Source organism: Meleagris gallopavo, chromosome 5 (assembly GCF_000146605.3).
Source record: "Meleagris gallopavo isolate NT-WF06-2002-E0010 breed Aviagen turkey brand Nicholas breeding stock chromosome 5, Turkey_5.1, whole genome shotgun sequence".
NCBI lineage: Eukaryota > Metazoa > Chordata > Aves > Galliformes > Phasianidae > Meleagris > Meleagris gallopavo.
Genome location: NC_015015.2, coordinates 27,209,818 through 27,229,730, shown reverse-complemented (window position 1 = coordinate 27,229,730; position 19,913 = coordinate 27,209,818). Strand labels below are relative to the sequence as shown.

The window sequence follows — 19,913 nt, the reverse complement described above, 5'->3', positions numbered from 1 at the left end:
CTCTGGTCATCACACATGATCCATCTAGCCTATCTTATCCTTTCTTCTTTCACAGCTGTATGTCTCAAGTGAGCTCCTGGATACAGCAACAGCATACAATTTTGAACACATTTATCTGCCAACATCAGAGCTCTCCTACAAAAAGAGGAAAAAATAGTGGCATGTGAATGAGGTCATTTCACTCATAACATAGACAAAAGACAGAGTTCAGAGAGAGGCAAATGAAGGCAATTATAAATGGCTGCAAACAAAGCACCAACTAAATACCGCCTCATGTTTTGGTAGTAGGAATAAGCAAGACTGAGGCATTTCTGGGGAAAACATTTGCATATATTATTCACTGGTTTTCAAATCAACTTGACAAGGGCATGAGTGCTTTTGGAGGAAAACACCACCATGTAAAAACACAAAAAGAAGCAAAGCTGTTCATCCTCTCTTCATCTTCAGAGATCTTTGTTACCTTGCTTGTGCTGCACCCCTTGCCCCACATCTGTAAAAACTCAAAAGCATTTAAAGCACTTCAGATTGTGTTGCTTTAGACTTAAATAATAACAAACTAAAATAAATAAATCACTGGGATTAACAGGTGAATCTTTACGGCTTTTGTTCCTTAAAGTATTAAGAGTATTTCATTGTTAAGAGGTTTCAATTCTACTTGCATCACAGGTGCTATGCAAATCATTGCAAATCTGCTAGATGCAGGTTCCCCTTTTGAGTGGCAAGCCAGGAGAGCTTGATTCAAACTGCTGAGTACCTGTGACGACCGTCAAGCAATGATGAATTAAGGATATACCTTCTCTCATTAAGGTTAAAATAGAGTAAAAATGTAACTTTATCAGAACTAACTGTTCAGAGAACGCACAATAGTTCCTGAGCAATGGAGAGTCACATTTTTAAATTACTAGAGACAGTGTATGAAATATTAAAACCCAAGTATTTAAGACACTTATTAGAAAGATTGAATTATCAGTTTAATGAAGATGAAAAGAAAAATCAGAGACAGATAATACAGGAGGTGCAACAAAAGAAAGTTTTGGAGGAATCTTTCCTACCACAAGTGATACTCAGTCTGAACAGAATTTTTTTATCCCTACATTCACTCAAACAACCCGTGTGCAAGGAACCTTAGCCTACATAGTTTTGATTCTACACAGAAATACAAGCAAGGAATTCTATGAAACTCAGTAGGGACTTCATATGGATCTCGAATGAAAGACTTTCTTTATTAAGGCAAAAGACAGCAATATTAAAGGGGGGGAGGGGCTGGAACCAGACTAAATTGGAAACAGACTTTTTGTTGTTATTGGTAGTTCCAATTTTGGGGACAGTTCTTATATGCATTATTTCATTTTCACAAAACAGACCAAAAAGTAGAGACACACTAGTTGTATAGAAGGACTAATCTCAAAAAATATAAATTTGGTTTCTTTTCTTATTCGTCTATCTTCAGTAGGTTCCAACCCTAACTTTCTTACCTAGACAAACCTGGAAATGGAATTGGGTTTTCTGTAAAGGACAGCATCTAGAGACCTCCTATACTGCTGATAAACATAACCAGATGAATTTGAGCATTACTGGACAGTTTTAGACATATACAACTGGCCCACATGTTGGTACTTCCTGCAGATTCATCATCTTTCTTTTGCTCCCATTGAATGATAGGTACAAGTCTGTATCTAAATATCAGATCACACTTCTCTAATGTTCCATATTAAATCTCATCTTTCCTATTAGCTTCTTATAGCACTTTTAAGGAAATAGAGCTCCTTTGCTCTGATTTCTAACTCACTAATACCATTGTGTACTGTTACTTATCCAAATTAAAGGTCCACCCAGCCAAAAGAACATCAAGCTTTTAAAAAAAAAAAAAAAAAAAGACAGGCTTCCCAAGCACACCATCAGCCCAATACAAAACAGCCGTATTCTTCCCTTTAAAATAAATAACCCTGTACCCATGAGAAAATTCCTTAAACGAAACAGACACTAAGGCTTCTTTCTAGACCTTCAGTAACAAACAGGTAGCTAGATTGTTTGTCAGAGTATACACAGGCTCAACTCTGATTTCTAAAAGAGAAAGCTGTGCCATCTTTAGGCTTAGACCCCAAATCATCAATTCTTTTTTTTCCTTCAACAATACATGTGTTTATCATTCTTTACAGCAAATATCTGTTTTTTCAAGATGATTTCAGTATTGAATTATCATTCTCCTGCCAAAATCCATGTAAAACTCAGAAAGAGCATGCAACACAAAGACTTCCCATATCCATTTGTCACAATGTTAAGCTCAGTGACGCAAATGTGTTTTCTACTTGTTATGTGAAAAAAGCTCAACTCTGCTTCCTGCAGCAGCAATAGAATTAATGACTGAGTTCTGACTGCAGGACCTTCATTGATGACAGCAAAGAAATTTTCAGACTTCAGTTTTGCAGTATTGTGTTTTGAAAATAAATCTTTTGTCCCTGAACATTGTTATTGGTTATTAAATGCAGCTGTCCAAGGACAATGTTCAGCTCTAGAAATATGTAAACTGCTGTTAGTCACTTTATGTATGACCTATTAGTAGGGACATAGTCCTGCCACAGTCAGTAGAGGAACAAACTATTCCTTCGTAACCGCCTTCACCATCACCACTTGCATTACATTGAGCAATAAAGATCTATGATCTGATCCATCAGTACAGAAAATAAGGGAATTTGAAAGAAGAATAAAGGATTTTTAAAATTCACGGTATTTACATTTAGGTGGGATTGTCTCTACTACACTTGTCAAAAGCAATACTGAAATGAAAGTAATTCCTTATCACACATGAATGCTATTGTCCAGTCATGGTTCTAAAATCATATTCAGAGGACCTAAAAAGGCTTAGAAAGAATTTTTCCTAGGAATACAACCTTCTGTCAACCAAGAGGTAGAATTTATCACATGCTTTAATATACATTTTTCTTCATTCAGAGTTTATGTTGCAAAACAGTTCTGAAGTAACCCTATATATATGTTCTGTCTCCTGTTTTACCAACCGAAACAAGCAAACAAACAAAAAAACCAAACAACCCCTACAAATACGTTTTCATCCACTCCCAGAAGCTCCGTAGACTCTGGAGAGCATTGCTTATTACCTGATCACGATCACCTGCAAAGCAGCAGCTCTTCATGGTGCACGAGTTAAAGTACCCCTGGTTATCAAACTGGAAGACAGGCAGTCGGCAGTGGATGTCATAGAGAACAGGGGGCAGGCGCCGACGCAGTGCCAGCAGTTGAGTTCCATTGCTGTTGAACCGGACACTCATGGCACTCTGAAGAGAGAGGTTTCCACCATAGCGCAGCAACGAACTGGGAAAAAAACAGAGGGAACAAGTGAGATGTGCTGCACATATGAACTGAGCTGCTTATAAACAGAAACCTCCTTCCTGAGTCATTTCAAAGAAACAGGCCCCATAAATTCTAATCTTGTGTAGCTTCTGCTACAAAGCATCAATTCCTGAACAAATTTAATTCAAAACCTTCCAAAATGCTAATTCTCCAGAAGAGTGAAGTTGAATGATGTGAATAGTACTATATACATTTCCTGCATGGGAGCAAAATCTCACAGAGTAACCATAGGCCTTAAACAGTCATTCTTGTATTTCTGGGATGTCTGGCCCTGCTCTTTGTGTTCAGACGGTGCCCTAATCCAGCCAAGTCAAACTATCCTTTCTCCCTCTACTCAGGCACTAGATGGTATTTTCTCCAACTGCAGATTCTCTGACTATTATCTCACTTCCACTTCTATTTACATCTCTACAGAGCATCAGAAGATATTTGAACTATAAAATCAGTTCCAGCTGAGAAAAGCCACATTACTAACAAGTTATTACAAAAAATGCTAAAATAAGACACTTAGCTAATTTCAGTCTTGCTTCATGAACAAATAGGCAGGACAATTATGCTAAACACATGACACTATTACCTAAAAATCTCACATGGTTAAGATAGCTGGTTTCCTTATTCCATATAAGGCTACATGACCAGAGCTAGACTATCTGTATCAGTTCTTACTGACATATACAATACAAAATAGTCATAATTTTCTAATCTTTTTTTCCTAATCTCTCTCTTTAAAACCATAACAGAATATGGAATTTGTCCCATCCAGGAACTTAACAATAATCATAGCATGTCTGAAATTCAACTTGCATTACCCAGACTCTCTTCTTAAAGACACATTCAATTCTTTTACTCAAAATCATTATGTGTATGGAGAGGGAGACAAAGAAAGAAGATATTTTCCTTGTCGATTTGTGGTTTGTTTTTTTCCTCCAGCTGAAACTTCCTTAAGAAGTACCGAATCTGGATTTTTTGTTAACAGGTTCTGAACAATCTCTATCAAATATTGTATATTAGGAGCTGTGACTTCTACACACCTTCTGGACCAGACAATGCATACCAGAACATAAGCTGCAAATTCTAGAAGGAAGGTCATTCATTGGTTTTAATACATAATGTTTTCTGATGTAGCCCTCTGCCTCAACATTTGTGAAAAATGAGTCACTCTGCTTGTATGAGAAGGCACATTCCACACAGGTTGAAGCATGCATTATTACATGAGATACTGTAAAGTTAAAAAACTATTGTTCATAATAAGCCATAGTTAAACAAAACAGGAGGCTAGACTCCACCTAATAAGGGCACTAGAAACACACTGCTCCTGGACACATGCTTTTTTAACTCAACAGTCAAAGCCATAGTGCTCAAAAGAACTAGAAATTGCCTTTTCAAAGCCAATTAAGAGTGTTTCAAAAGCTAGGCAACAAAAATTTTTAACACATTTTACTGTCTTGCTTCGAGCAGTGAGACATATGGTTTAACTTTTGATGAACATAGATTTGGGCTACATGGAAACCTGGTTCAAATAAAATGTAAAAGAACAAAACATAGGAGAGCTGCGCTGGTTTGTCTGCTCATTTCACTCCCTTCCTCTTAGGCACTAACCACAGTCACTTGCTCCTATGACTTATCTGTGCCACTGGACAGTTCCATGAGCCAAGTCAGCTCAGCAACATGGGAAAAAAAGAACACATAGCTTTCCTGTTGGACAGCTGGTTCGTGCCAGCTCGTCAAAGAGCCTAATGAGTACCAGAGCAGGTGGGTAAGAAACAGGACAAAGCCAGTTGTCCAATAGCAGGGAAAGACAGCCCTCACTTGGTAACAGCAAGCTATCCCATCCCTTCGATCAGCTCACCTATTTCACCTGCAGTTTCGTCACCACTTCACATCAGCATAAACCAGCCCACTGCTGATAGAGCAGATGACACCTTCACCTCCTTGGTGTGGAGCAAACCACATCAAGAAACTGATTTAGGTAGAAAGCAACCATACAAAGAAACAGTTAAGTTTTGATCCTACTCATTTCCCCTTTCCTGCTGAGCACACAAAAGCTGATGTCACCATAGGGCAGAAGCCATACAAAGCCAGAACAAGCTGAGATGAAAGCAAGTAGGCCTATTACACAAGGCAGTCACGCCAGGGGAAGGGTGCTCACTCAGACTTGAGCTGAGCACACCTGTGCCCACTGGGGCAGAAGAGGCCTGTGAGCATCTCCCTTGTGTCTCCTTCTCTCTCATAAACTTACGCTTCAATCTGGTCAAACTAATTCTAGAGAGATGGAAGGTGCAGCCAGACATGACCTCTGTACAAGCTCTCCCTACGGCCCTATGATCACGAACACCAGCAAAGATGAGCTGAGAACACCTCACTGGTGGCAGCAGATTTACATCAACTTTGTGCAGTTCTGACAGCACTCCCAAACAGCTGCCAGTGCACAGGGAAACGTCACAAGTTAACAGCTTTAAGTGCTACTTACCTGTTAGTTTTAGTACGTATAGAAACAATTCTCAATAGCAATTAGCTTTGCCATTCAGGTACAAGATGTGGAATTAATATATTTCAAGAGGATCTACTGTGAATGTCTGCATCATCAGGAAGAGTCCTGCCCTCTCACTTGTGCATTCCCCTTATCCTAGATAAAGTTGCTGAGCTTCTCTTAATTACATTTATGGATTTTAATGAAAACATGAAAAAAGTAATTAAAAAAATAGAATAATATTAGAAAATAATTGAAAATGGTATGAACTGTAATCTTACAGATAAGGATTCAAGATTTCCACATTCCCAACCCTCAGTCAGCCCTACTTTAGTTCATCAAGATTAAAAAAATAAATAAAATACTCAGCAACTCAAAATACTCAAAAAGAAAAAATACAATTGGCCTGTTTTTCTGCTTTTTCTTTTCTTAATCCAGAAAAGTTTTGTCAAGACATTTCTAGTTTCTTTAAAAAAAAAGGAAAAAAGTCAACAGCATCAGAAAAGATGCAGCAGAAGAGCAGAAGAAATAAGCCCATACATTTTTTGCTAACAAGCATCAGTTTTTCTATTAAAAAAAAAAGTTATCCATCTGAGTAGAGCACCATAACATACATACACCAGCCAGAGTTTGTACAACACTGACCTGCATCTTAAGACCAAACCCAAGCCCTTTTCCTCAGCACCGATTCTCCTTCTCAGCCCTACTTGCAGCTCACGTAGATGAGCAAGACTACCAGATACCCCATCCTTCCAAACCTCTAAGCAAAATTACCATGGTTACTATTATTATTTCTGGTCTGAAATATTTTGAGATTATATTTTATAGTAATAGCAGTGTAATATTAAACTAGCTTCCATTCTGCATATACATGTTTTTATTAGGCTCCTACAGCAGCCTAAGCTATCAAATAAAACACTTCTTGAAGGAGAATTTTGTATCATGTTTCAGTAACTTCTTTGAAATAAAGCTCTAAAAGAACACTATACTACTGAAGTTAACTGAAGTGAAAAAGAGCAGAACTTCAGAAATTAAGATCACGTACAAATATGAGAAGCCTAGTATTACGAAGTTACATAGTTAAGACCCCTCAAAAGTCTGATAGTTTTTGCCTACTTCACACAGCTCAGCCACAAATGTAATGGAAATCATTTGTGCTGTCCTAGACCACAATATTTGCCTCAAAGAAAAAAATAAATAAAAACCACAGATTAAAAAAAGACTGCGAGCAAAGTATGGCTGATAAAGAAGTGCTAAAATAGGCATTTAGCACTCACATACAAGAGCAACATGCTGACGGCTTTCTTTACTTGTCTCAATTCTGTCTCCAGAATCAAACTTTTTTTTCCTGCACTAAGCACATAACAAGAGTTCTCTGTTTTTCCCAACCTGCTGTGTTCTGCTTGCTCCTGTCTGCCTCTCTGTAACTCAACTTTTCAACCAGAGCTCATTAAAGTGTTTGCTTTTAACAAGCTATGAAAAAGAGGCAGTACGTAGTTAAATGAGAATGAAGAGAAAAAAATGACACTAACCTCCCCCTCCTCCCCAAACATTAATTTCCTGACCAAACATAGCAGAAGTATTTGTGCAATCTCTAATCTTAAGAGAGAATGTCTGAGAAATGTGGTTAGAAGTATGATGGAGAAAATAACTCATGGGTCCATACTGGTGAACTGAGTTCATGCATCTTATGACATCTCTCTGCCTCTGTATTTTACTCCAGGCAGCACACACATTAAGTATCTAGAATGGAGGTGCTAGTGATCTTCCATTATAGATATAGTTGATTACAGAACAATCATACTGCCTTCAGAAAAAAATTCCTAAGACATCTTCTAGCATATTTTGTCTCTGTTGAAAGAAAAAAGAAAGGAAAAAAGAAAGAAAGAACCTCCAAGAAAGAAGCTAGGGAAAGTTATGTTATTTTTACAGTATTAAAACTGTTACTAATAGTTATTAATACTCAAGAGGATGCCTCGGTCAAGATTCTCTACAGTCTGCAGTGAATCAAAATCAGAACCAAGGCAGTACTTGGAAGCAGTAGGGAGAGGAGAAAAAAGCTGTACTTCAGCACATCCAGTGGTAAAATGACTACCCACACTTTTTGGATGGCATCACAATGCTGCTTCATACCTTTACCCGGTGTTACTTCAGGATTTTTTTCTGTCAGGACTAGGTGGGCCACTGTAGATATACTTGGATACATTTTTCATGTTAGAACTCCCACTTCTGCCTGCTCTTTATTTCATGCCCCAACAAAGAAATCAACACCTTGCAGTTACAAAAAGCACATCTGATACGTCAGACTAAAACCAATACACTCATCCTAAAGACCCAGACCGGGACAGCTGCTGAGAAGTCTGAGGGCAATCCTAAAAGGGCATGTCTGAGCAAGATGGGCAGCACCCACTCTGTGCCACAGGCATCACCTTCACGCACCACTCCCAGGCTTCACCTGGCATTAGACTTCTTCCAAATTTGGTTCGCCCAGGTAGCTGTGGAATGTTAATGTTTGCCTACCAGCTCAGGAATCAACATGGAAAGAGACGAGCACACTTCCGAATTTTTTAAAAGCCGTCTTGTGTGATTAAGAGAAATGTTTGGTCCACAGACGGAACATCAGAATCCAAACACGTGTTGGTGCTGGAGGGAGGTTGAGGAGGGAGAGAATGACCACACTGCATACAACTGTCCACTTCCACAGTCAGATATGCTGGATGCAGACAGCACTCAAGCGTTAACTAAACATCAGCTCAGCCAAACAATGGAAGGCTTTCAATCCAAGAGTAGCACTACTAATGTAAATAAATCCATTTCTACTGACAGCTTGTGGGGCAAGGGAAGCAGCAGTCTCACCGCAGTCAGAATTTGTACCACTTAAACATTTCCTCTGCAGGAAAAGACTATACCTGAAACAAGAGTTTCCCTCTTCTCCTCTCCCCTACCTCACCTTAAATAAATAATTTAATCCTTTTTTGGAAGGTCAGTTGCCTGATTGGCAACATAAGTTTAACCCAGACTATTCAAGAGCTAGTTTGACAGACAGCGGTCACTAGAATTGAAAGATCAGTGTCCAGGTAGAATTAAAGGATGTATGCATGACAGAATTAAATAGCACCATTAAATACAATTATTGAGTAGTTTTTCTCGATAGGCTACAGATGCAACAATGAACTGCAGTACAGACACTGTACTTGGGAAATAAAAGTCATTTAAGAGGGAGAAGGAAGGAAGGAAGGAAGGAAGGAAGGAAGTGAGAAAGTGTTGGTATCATAAACAGCAGTGTGTGAAGCTAGCTTAATGAAAGAATGACCTTAAAAGGAAAAAAAATGTGTTGAATGCTTGTAACTAATACATATGATTGCATACAACTGTGTTTGTCAGCATTTCAGTAACCACTATATTGAGGAACTTAAAAAAAAAATAAAAAAATCTTGGCATACCATGCTGGAAAAAAATGCAGAAAGGTTTGGGCTTTTATTTGGAAGAAAGAAATTCTGTGCATGTATAGAAACCCACACAGTTCTTAATCTGGGGCAAACACTTAGGAAAAGCCCAATCTAAGGCAGCCAGCACAGCTTCACCAGGTGCAGATTGTGCCTGACCAATCTGATGGGCCTCTACAATAGAGTGACCACATTGGTGGACAAAGGAGGGGCTCATCTTCAGAAAGTATACACAAATAAAATCACATGCATCCATCAAGATTGGAAAAGTAGGGAATTTAGGGTGAAGATTCTGTATGTTCAAGAACATGTCCCTCTTTCTAATCTTTACTGTTAGGCTCAAGAACATATAAAATTAATATAAAAAAAGGAATCCCCAACATTAATACACTTTTGTGCTTGGCAAACTTTAAAGTGAACAAAAGCTTCATCTTTTCCTTCAAGCCAAGAAGGCAATAATTATTACTATTTAAATAAGGGAGATTCTTATCTGATAATTGACTTTGGAATCTGGAACTTTATGAACGTCAGACATCAACACATTTACGTATTCAGAGCAGCCAGACCTTGTAACAGCAAATGCTTGTGTGGTTTAATCTTTATTATCTAGTTGAGCAGCTGAACACTAAAGTAGTTTCATCAGTGGTCTTAGGCAATTCTCCAGAAAGCATTGTTTTCCTTTATTCTACCTTCATTCATAAAAACAAACAAACAAAAACCCACAACCTGCAGAATTTCATTATTTTCAGTAGGATGACAGAGCACAGGCATAAAGTGTACTCTCCCCCTCATCTGTATTACTTTTATCCTTCCAGGGCTTACGGCTACTATAGCAATTAAGCATTCATTAGGATATGACAACAACAACAACCTGTCTGAGTATTTCCCATTCTCCTACAGCTCTTAGTGTTTTAGACTTATTACAGACCTGTTCGCAAACATTCTCACCAGCCTACCCTTGCCTTCACTGCAGATGTGAGTCACCAGGCACAAAAGTGCCCTATTCTCATTCCACTTGAATTCTCTAGGTGTTACTATAATTTAAGTAATAAATAAGATCTAGTAGTTAAATAGTTTTGCAAGAAAAAAAACATTTAGCCAGATTAAAAACAAGAAAATAGACAACACAAAGTAAAGATCAACTGTCCAATATCACAAGAAAGCCATTTAAATCATCTCATAATTATTCTTTTTCTGATCTCTGAATTCTACAGGCTATTACTCACCCCGGCCAGAAATAGCACCTTGCAGAACTGAGTATAGATTGTGTGAGAAACTGTCTGAGAACAATACCAAAGAATTTAAAGCTGAACTACCAACAGTTACTCTTAAAAACATTAGTTGATCAACTTGAGTTTTGGAGTACAAACCATCCGGGGACATTAAATGGTAGTCAAAACTCTACTGGCTCAAAGTGGCAACCACGAAGAGTGCAAGTGCAGGAAAGTGATCTGCTCAGCAGAGATATCACTCATATAAAGCTTTAATAATTGTAACCATTTCTCTTTGCACAAAAAGTCAGAAAGGTATATTTGAAAGTTCTCCCTTTTTCCTTCGCTACCCACCCCTTTCTAAAAAGGGGAATTTGTCATCTGATTTTGCCTAAAATCTGTGGCAAAGTTTGGAGATTTATTCATGATTGCAATGAGGAAAACAAATCCAAAAAGCATCCCACTAAAATACCATACCATAACCATTTAACAGTTCCTTCAACACATTCCAAAGATTTCCATAAAAGAATAATTCTTCACAAACTTCAGTGATAAATTCACTTTCTATAACAAAATAAAGAGTAAAAGAAATAGTAGAAAACAAATGGAGGAAGAGGTGGGGGAAAATCTATGTTTATTTTCTGTGTCATTTGGGTCATTTGGGGCAAGTACACTAAATTGGAACTGGTCAGGAAATCTTCAAATTCCAGGCTGGGACACAAAAACAAAAAAATCAGTTGAGCTGCCTCAGTAACACAGAAGTAAATCAGACCAGGATTCTACAAATGCAAACAAGTTCTATTTCCTGAACTGCGAGAGAGGATAAATAACTATTTAACTATTTGAGGTGGTATGGTTGATCTATACCATTAAGTGCCTAAAGAGAATTTAAAATTGATGTTCTAACCTAGCTAAATCAGTTACTTTAGGCAGCACAAAATGAGTCAAAATTCATTAAAAAAATGCTTCAACTGAGAAGGGAAAGAAATGAACTGTTAAGCTTGACAAGGAAAAATGGTTACCAAGAAACACACATTTTTCTTCCACTCATTGCTATAGTGCTCTGCTCAGAACAGGAGTGGCAGAGGTCTCAAAACAGCAACACACAGCACGTTATTACTGCACTGAAATAATTCAAACAGGTAGCTGGAGATTCAGCGATAGAGAGAGGATTCCTTCTCCATCCACAGGAGCTTTGGTAATGCGCATGCATTGGGATTACAATTGATCAGTAGCATCACAGGCTTCCTTCCTTTACATGCAGGGTCAAAACGGAAAATTGTCAAAGGAAAACCTTAAACCATCACAAATTCCTGTCATCCCAAAGATTAAAAATCTGTAAGGATAGAACAAATACAACCAAAGACATTGCTTTGAATGAAGATTCCCATCCCATCAATTTTATCCTCCTAACAACCCCAAAGTTTGCTGTCACTAGCAGTGCTCATGGCTACCCCTGGACTGACATCTCCTGTAGCACAACCATCAACGACTGGATCCCACATTTGCAATTCCAGAAGCTCAGTGTATTTCAGTCAGCATACCAGACATTTTGGCAGCACACAGATCGAACTAGATGACAGCTACTCACTAGAGTGAGATCCAGAAGGTAAGCTAGAAAGGCTAACAACACTTAGCAGCTATTTTCTGAGGAATGTTCATGTATGTGCTTTGCTCTTCTGACATCATCTTTAAAGAGTCAAATAATACCAGGACCAGGTATGAGTCTGGAAACTAAAACTGACAACTGCTGTACCTAAGGAATCAATTACAATGATGGTTTTACAACCTTTAATATCTTCCCTGCCACTACACAAGTTCTCAACACTCTTTTCTGTTCCACAGACAAAATATACCATCCGTGGCACAGGCAGAACAGAAATACCCATCATCTCCCTTTCTTCCCTCCTTCTTGTACTCCCACCCACCACCACCACAAGCCTCTATTATCCAGCCCTCTTTTGCAAAGATGGGCTGCTTGATGTGCATCTAACTAAACTCTGAAGAACTATTCTATAATTTACATAGTTCCTTCCAAGAGCTACTACTTATTTTCCATACCTAACAAAGGACTTGTGAACCCTAAAGTTCACCTATCTTTTCCAGTTACACATCAGTATGTCAATCCAACGTCAACCTTTGCAAGACTTCTACTTCCCTAGACTCGTATGAGTAGAGATTCTTGTATTTTAACCTAATAAAGCTATTAGCACAGAAGAAAGAATACTCCTTCCCATCATCTCTGCTAATCACTGGGCCATTCCAGGGGAGGGACAAGAAAACCCACACAGCTTTGACTCCAGGAAAAAAACAAAAAAACAAAACACAAAATACCAAAAAGGTCATGAAGCTATATGAAGGTGGAAGAAAAAAAGAAAAAGATATGGGAGTAACAAAAAATACCGTAACACTACTGCTTGAAATACATATGTAAACTGATTTGCTGAGTTGACCTCAGCAATTCTGTAACAATACATAACCACATGTATTTTTTGTGATACACAGAAGTGGCTTTCTTGCACAGCTTCTATGCGCCATCTAGTGGTGTGAGTGCCTTACAACAGCTTCGCTAATTAAGAACATCTTTAAGCTCTTCAGCTTGATTTTAAAAGATGAAACAATACAGTTGGTAGCAATTTAACATGCACGTGAATAAGCAGCAATACTAGCATACTTCAAAAAAAAAAAAAAGGAAAGACAGTATTTGAAGAATCAGTCAACTCAAAATCATGCTGGAATTCCATGAGTTCCATTTTAAGATGCATCACACACTGTCTTTGATAAGCCAGCCCACCACATTCAGATCCTATTAATGCTGGAGCAGAGATGGTAAAGACTCTCAGCTGTTGCACTAAGATTACCTGAGACAGAAGAAGAGACACCAAACTGTGAGTAAGCTTTGAAAAAATGCAAAATTAACCTGCCTTGGGCAGCAAGACAGAAAGATCAGTGTTTTGTAGCTGAGAATTTACTCTATCAAACAGTATTATTGTACTCTTTGTAGCTGTCATAGTTTCTATGGAAATATATAAGAGGCGTTACTTTCAGAGTGACCTCTACATGTTGCAGGTTCATCTTTGTGGCATCAAAGGGTTATTTGTGGATGTCATTTTAGCTTTGGTTACAGTAAGCGGAGAAGAGAACTCGCTGCTTCCAGGTGCATAACCTTATTGCTGCAGTTGCAGAAAGTCATTAGAATGTGATCATATAAACTGAGTGATCAGTATGGATGCTTGGTTCTACAAACCACAAGAAATTATGAGCTCAAACTTCTTTAAGAGGACTTTTACTTCTCTATATTGCAGACAAAAAAGAAAGTTAAATATGTATTAAGACACACAAGTCTTAGTTTCAAAAGCACTAACTAAAGTAAGATGGTGAAACATTTTGACCAAACTAAACCTCCAGAAAAGATGACTTTTGGAAACAATTAAATTCAGTATCTCTGAAAATTAAGAGTTTAAAACTGCACAGTCAAGTAGCCATATTTTACCAACAACCACGTTAAGTTATAAAGATAACAGCAAATCATCCTTTTTTTTTTTTAATTTGACAGTGCATCATATCAAACAAAGACTATATGTCACTTGAGGACCTCTATTGATTAAAAACAGAAGTTTCACATCAAGCCTGATCCCATTCAAATGAGCCAAGGTAGCTGAATCCTGTGGGAGTATCAAACCCCACCTGTATCTGCAAAGAGTATTACTGCACTGCTGCTGTCAGCTGTAGTACATGTTAGGTGAAGTGTATTACAAGGTACTCACAATTCTAGGCTTTTCATTTGCTTTCTGGATCTTGTAGGATAGAAACACAGGATTCCCCAGAACAGTCTCCAGTTAGGAAAAAAACCAAGTAGAGCACATATCAATTTAACTCTGCTTCCATCTGATATTTGACAAAAAATGGAGCAGTAGTTTTGGGAAACCAGAGCTGCATCATCAGTTTACACAGATTGCTTTACTAGCACAAAATTACTAACAACTTACAGTGGTTTCACTTTTCCTGTAGCAGAATGCTGTACATATGCACAACCCACTGGAAATTACTGTTTTGGCAATGTACAGCAAATCTCTACAAGCACATGCACTACTTCCCCTGTCTATCTTCAGCCTCAGATCATAACCCTACTGCTACACACTATGACAAAACATCTAAAGTTTATCTGACCAAGTCACTTCTGTTGGAACCACAGGTGGAATGACATGACTGAAAAATTCCCACAAGATCATCAAGAGGAGTTCCCTTAACTGCTTAGAGTGTAGAATAGTCCTCACAAATACTCTTCATGCACAGAAATGGAAAATTTTTTCTTTTTTTTTAAAAAAAGATAGCTATGGGAAGGTGTAGATCTACCTAGCAATTTTATAACTATAAATTACATAGTACTACAACAATCCCGGCAAGTTACTACTTCTACATCATGCATCAACAAAGTCTGTATTCCCCTCTTCCTTCCCACACCTTACATAGCATTACATATTCTTAGATACTTCTATAAAACAACAAGAAGTAGATAATTTCTACCATTAGCAAACTCTTGACAACAAAAAAAGCAACTGATGCAGTAACCCCTCTTGCTGTGCTAGTATTCTGGCATGCACTTACACCAGCAGCTTCCCGTTTATTCTGAGATTATGGAGAACTTCAGGGCTGTTTAGCCCCTTACCCCTATAAAATTTCTTATCCATCAAAAGGCTTTTGGAACTTATCTTACCTGAAATTACATTTTGTATCTTTCAGTATTACCACTTATAGAGAAAATAGATGAAAATTGACTCACATAGCAACTCCAGTTCTATGTAAAGTTTATCTCAAGTACTTACAGCACCATGTGGGTTACTTCACTCTTGATAGGTTTTTTAAATTTCTTTCTAAATATAATTAAGTTCGCAGTATATTTTCTCTAGAAGAGATGGTAATAAATTAAGAGCTGACAACAAAAATCTGAATTTTGGCTTCCATTTGACATTGTTTGGAATGAGGATTGTACCCTAACTGATCTATACATTATAAAATTGCTTCCTTACCAGACAAGGTGAATTGGCTCCAAATATGTTACAAATCAAAGTTCCATGATCAATAAACTACATCAGCAGATTATTCATTTTAGTTAAATCTGAGGACTTGGCTTTGGCAGCAAACCAGCATAACATGGACAGCCCATTCCAAAGATTCCTCCTTCTTAAGAGTTTCTTGGAATCAAATTGTAATGACAGCACAGCATCGTAGGCCACTTTCTTTTCTACCACCAAAAGATACCCTTTTCAACATGTTTTATGCATCTTTCTGGTCATGCAAAGGAGGAAAGCTGATGCCCATCCCAGAAGATGACAGCTAAAAGTAAACTGTTTTCACCTGCATTAATTTACAGCCTGCTCAGTCCAAGTCTCCAAATACCACTTAATGTAAGAAGGGCACTTACTATTCTTTTTGCAATTTCTCAGACCTATAGAAGGGAGAAGGCTGCAGGCATGATGCCCCTTAGTCACAAGAGACTATACATATTTAGGTACAAATGCTGTCAATTCAGTGTTAAGAATCAACTGCAAGCTATATGTCGTGTACATCCACCTGTAAAGTGAGGTGTTGCAAACATTCCCCTAAACATGGAAAAAAGCAGCATGACCTACCCACCCAGGAACTTCAGCACAGTTGTTACAATGTATGGTGTTTCAGTACCAACACTTCGATTTTTAATTGGAAAGATTTACTTTGATCAGATTAAAACTCAGAAGAAAGTAGTTCTTGTCCCTCAAACATATGCATACAACTTCCACCCACTTAATTTATTCAAAGTTATAACCTCAGGCTGAAGGCTTAAGGTAAACTTTCATCACCCCCTTCATCATTCAAAGAAGAGACAGTAGAATTCAGATTTATCAGAGGTTAACAAGTCTTTCATACATGTGCTAAAACTGAAGAAATACAAACTGCTTGCCAATAAGCATTACCAATTCAATTACATTATTGATTTAATTATTTTATATTTGCCTTGATCTAGCACCTTCCTTCTAGTTAATTTAATCAAACTTAATGCAATAGCAGAATGCACAACAGCTGGTACCAGGAGCGCTGGCAAAATTTACAAGTGAGAGAGTTTTAGAGTCACCAGCATCAGCAATCAAGTTTTGATTCCAGTTTACAAACAAAACTCAACTCAAACCATTAATGTTTACAGTTTAGGAATAATATAATCCCCTGAAACCATTATTTGGTTGCTGTTGTAATGGATGCCTAAACATTTTGGATTTTTTCTAAGCCAGTTATAAGCAACTCCATATGATATTGCTTTTTCTCTCTCTGTACAGTACAAACTCAATTATTTTTAGTGATTCACATCTTCTAGATATTCCATGAAGTTTGCTGATATACAGAAAATCTGATGTATTCTATGGAGGATTTTAAATAGTTGAGCCTACTGTATCATAAAAAACCTACAGATTTCCTTTCTTTTCACTTCATTGTAATTAATCTGTTTCCATTTGTAACTGGGAATTTGCAAACATAAAAGTTGTAAAAATATATTTTTTTTAAAAAGGAGAAAAGAAAAAGCATCATTTGCTTAAAATATATACCTAACTCCGGTATCAGACATTGCAAAGTTCATTTTAGAATCCAGTCTAACCACATTTCATACTGTAAACTTATTCTTGTTAGATGTAAATTTGTTTAAAATCCTATGAAGCCAAACCGATTATCCAGGTATCTAGGAAGTCATATAAAACTCTTTGAGGCTGTGCAAAAAGCTGACTCTAGTTCCAGCCACTGCAAATATTGTTTGTTTGTTTGTTTCTAACCAGCAAACTGTAAGCCAAGTAGCACCCCCCATCATGGTTTCTTCTATTCTTAGCAAGCCAATGCTATACATAACAACAAGAACTTGACAGCCTGAGTTAATCCTGCAATGACAAGGCCAGGTAGCTTTCCAAAACATCACTTAATACTGAAGCTCTAGCCCCACGTGGAATCCATACTAGATAGCATGCGTAAAAAGGGTAATTATGTAAAATAGTTTAATTTGGCATTACTAACATTGCTGTTAAGTACATTTTGCATCCTCTTCTTATTACCACATACCCCAACTTAAAAATAGTGGCATCTCTTCTTAAGAGAAAAAGATTACATGGCCTAAAAGCAGGACAGCCAAAACTTACCTCTGAGGCCTACGAATATCCCAGAGTCCCACACCTTCCTTAGAGTTGGCAGTAGCCAGTAATCTGGGTTCTACTGGATTAAACATCACGCTGTGAAAGGCTGATGGGTAGTGTGCCAAGCAGAAGGGCTCTGTTGAAAAAGCGATTTCAGACATAAGAACAAACAAAGCATACAACTGCTTGATTCAGTGAGTTTGGCAGCTCAGCATGGAAACAGCATAACAAGATCTAAAGATATAGAGACATGCTCAAACAATTTCTAAAGCTGACAAAACCAAAGCAATATAAAAACTGAGGTTTTAAAATCCACCCACATGTACATTAACTTCGTACGAATACAGAAAGGTTCATACTGGATTTCAAGGTGTTGTTTTGCTTATGAAATTTTGAGTTTAAAAACAGCCACATACAAAAATAAAGCATTTGAGTCTTTTTAAGGTTCATGACCACGTTGTCATCTAAGAAGGATCATGTGAGGGACTTCTCAAAGTTTCCTAGCAAAGACTACGTATGTCTGGAAGCCTCCACAGCCATTGATGATCACCCAAACTATAAATATAGTAGCAATTGCTTACGTTGGAGTATAATACCACAAAAAGTGAGATAAGTTGTAGGGACAGCACTTTAAAAGCAAGTTGCCATCCCTGGAGAAAGAGAGACTTCTTTAAAGTGCTATTCAGCAATTGTACAAGTATGCAAGAAGAGAGAGAGCTCCACTAACGAAAACATTAATAGTTGGGTCTGCTATTCAGATATAGAGTTAAAAACAAGCTCATCCATACTCTTCCTCTCAGCTTGGGTAGGATAACAAGACTGTGCTTGGCTTGCTACTCTGCTGTATTCATTCCATCTAAACGCTGCCTCTACAAAGAGTGGGAAAAAGCCTTGACTTTGTCATCCTTTTCTGTATCCTTCTGCTAACTTTATTGCTTTAGGCATAGCTTAAGTCTCTGTTGTGCACCTCTTTTGTGGCATGCTGCCATGCTTTCACTCAACTAAGAAACAAGGCTATGCCAGTCTTCACCACTTCACTGTTTGATGCAATCACTGTGTTGCACATGTGCTTAGGAGACTGTAACTACCCCTATTTAGGTCACTGTGTGCAGGCACCTTTAGCCCCACCAGCACCTCCTAAGGTGCATCATTTTCTTTACTCACATTTCTTATTAAGACATGTTTCAGGCAATCCTCCCAAATACCCTAATACCTGAAACTATTGCATAGCAAACAACTGAGACAGTCCAGCCCCCATTTGTATCCTTCTCTTATGCTCTGCTACACCTTCACACCTGTATTTCAAATAGCCTGGAACCACATATCAACCACATAGCAAAAGATGCCTTTCAGCCTGACAAATTAAAGAGATATTACAGCAGCCAAACTAACAAGGCATTAACTAAGTCACTTTAACAAAAAATAGGGGGGTTCAAAGAACCTAAGACACTATTTCAAAGAACCCCTGACATACTACAGCTAAATTTATTTCACACTATTTTCCACTGGAGAAGAATTTGGATTAAAAGTCTCAGCAATAGTAAAGCAGTAGAAAGGTTTAATTGTAAGAAAGAAGGGCAAACATTGTTCCATACAATTTCAAAAACTTAGATGAGATCACGCATTAACTTATAATACTGAACAGTTTCATACAGATGAATTCAAGTAGGGTCCACTTCCACCAACTGTCAACAATAGGCAGCTCTCCTAACAGATCTTTATAATGCAGAGCTCAGGAGTATGCAGTAAGTAACATTTTGCCATTTCTAACTTGGAAGCCACAGTAAGTGCCTAGTCTAATCACCTGGATATTATAAAAATAGAAAAATGGGGATGAAATGAGAGACTTGGATTTATCAAAGTTAGAACAGCCACATCAGACTAATTTAGCTCTTCCTTTGAAAATACAAGTGACCTTTTACTTAGGGAAAATATGGCAGTTCTAATCAGGACTACATTTCACACGTGGTATACGTTTAACTACAGGCAGTTGGGAGTGGTAAAGGGAGTTCTATGGTGGGTAAGCAACTGGCTGAAGAGAAGACACCACTTCACTGCAATAGTGAGGGATTTCTGAGCAAGAGGAAATGTACTAGTACATTTCAGAGAATGTACTTTGTACATTGTGGACATTCTTATTAAATGTCCCACATCTGAGTGTTTTTCAGAAGTATTAATAAAATTATCAGATGGGACAGAGATAAAGGGTATAGCAACCACACAACAGAATCAGAATTCACAGTAAGACTCAGAAATTAGATGGGGG

The 19,913-nt window shown here is 37.8% G+C and overlaps 1 protein-coding gene across 1 annotated transcript in view; it reads right to left on the bottom strand.

Moving 5' to 3' along the window:
- DCAF5 (DDB1 and CUL4 associated factor 5) overlaps positions 1-19,913 on the bottom strand; it is a 55,831-nt gene that overhangs the window by 28,359 nt on the left and 7,559 nt on the right. Inside the window, exons 4-5 of the mRNA XM_010711535.3 lie at positions 17,654-17,783; positions 3,117-3,330 (exon numbers count right to left, since the gene is read on the bottom strand). Of these exons, the coding sequence (XP_010709837.2) occupies positions 3,117-3,330; positions 17,654-17,783 (344 nt within the window). The remainder of the gene's footprint in view (positions 1-3,116; positions 3,331-17,653; positions 17,784-19,913) is intronic.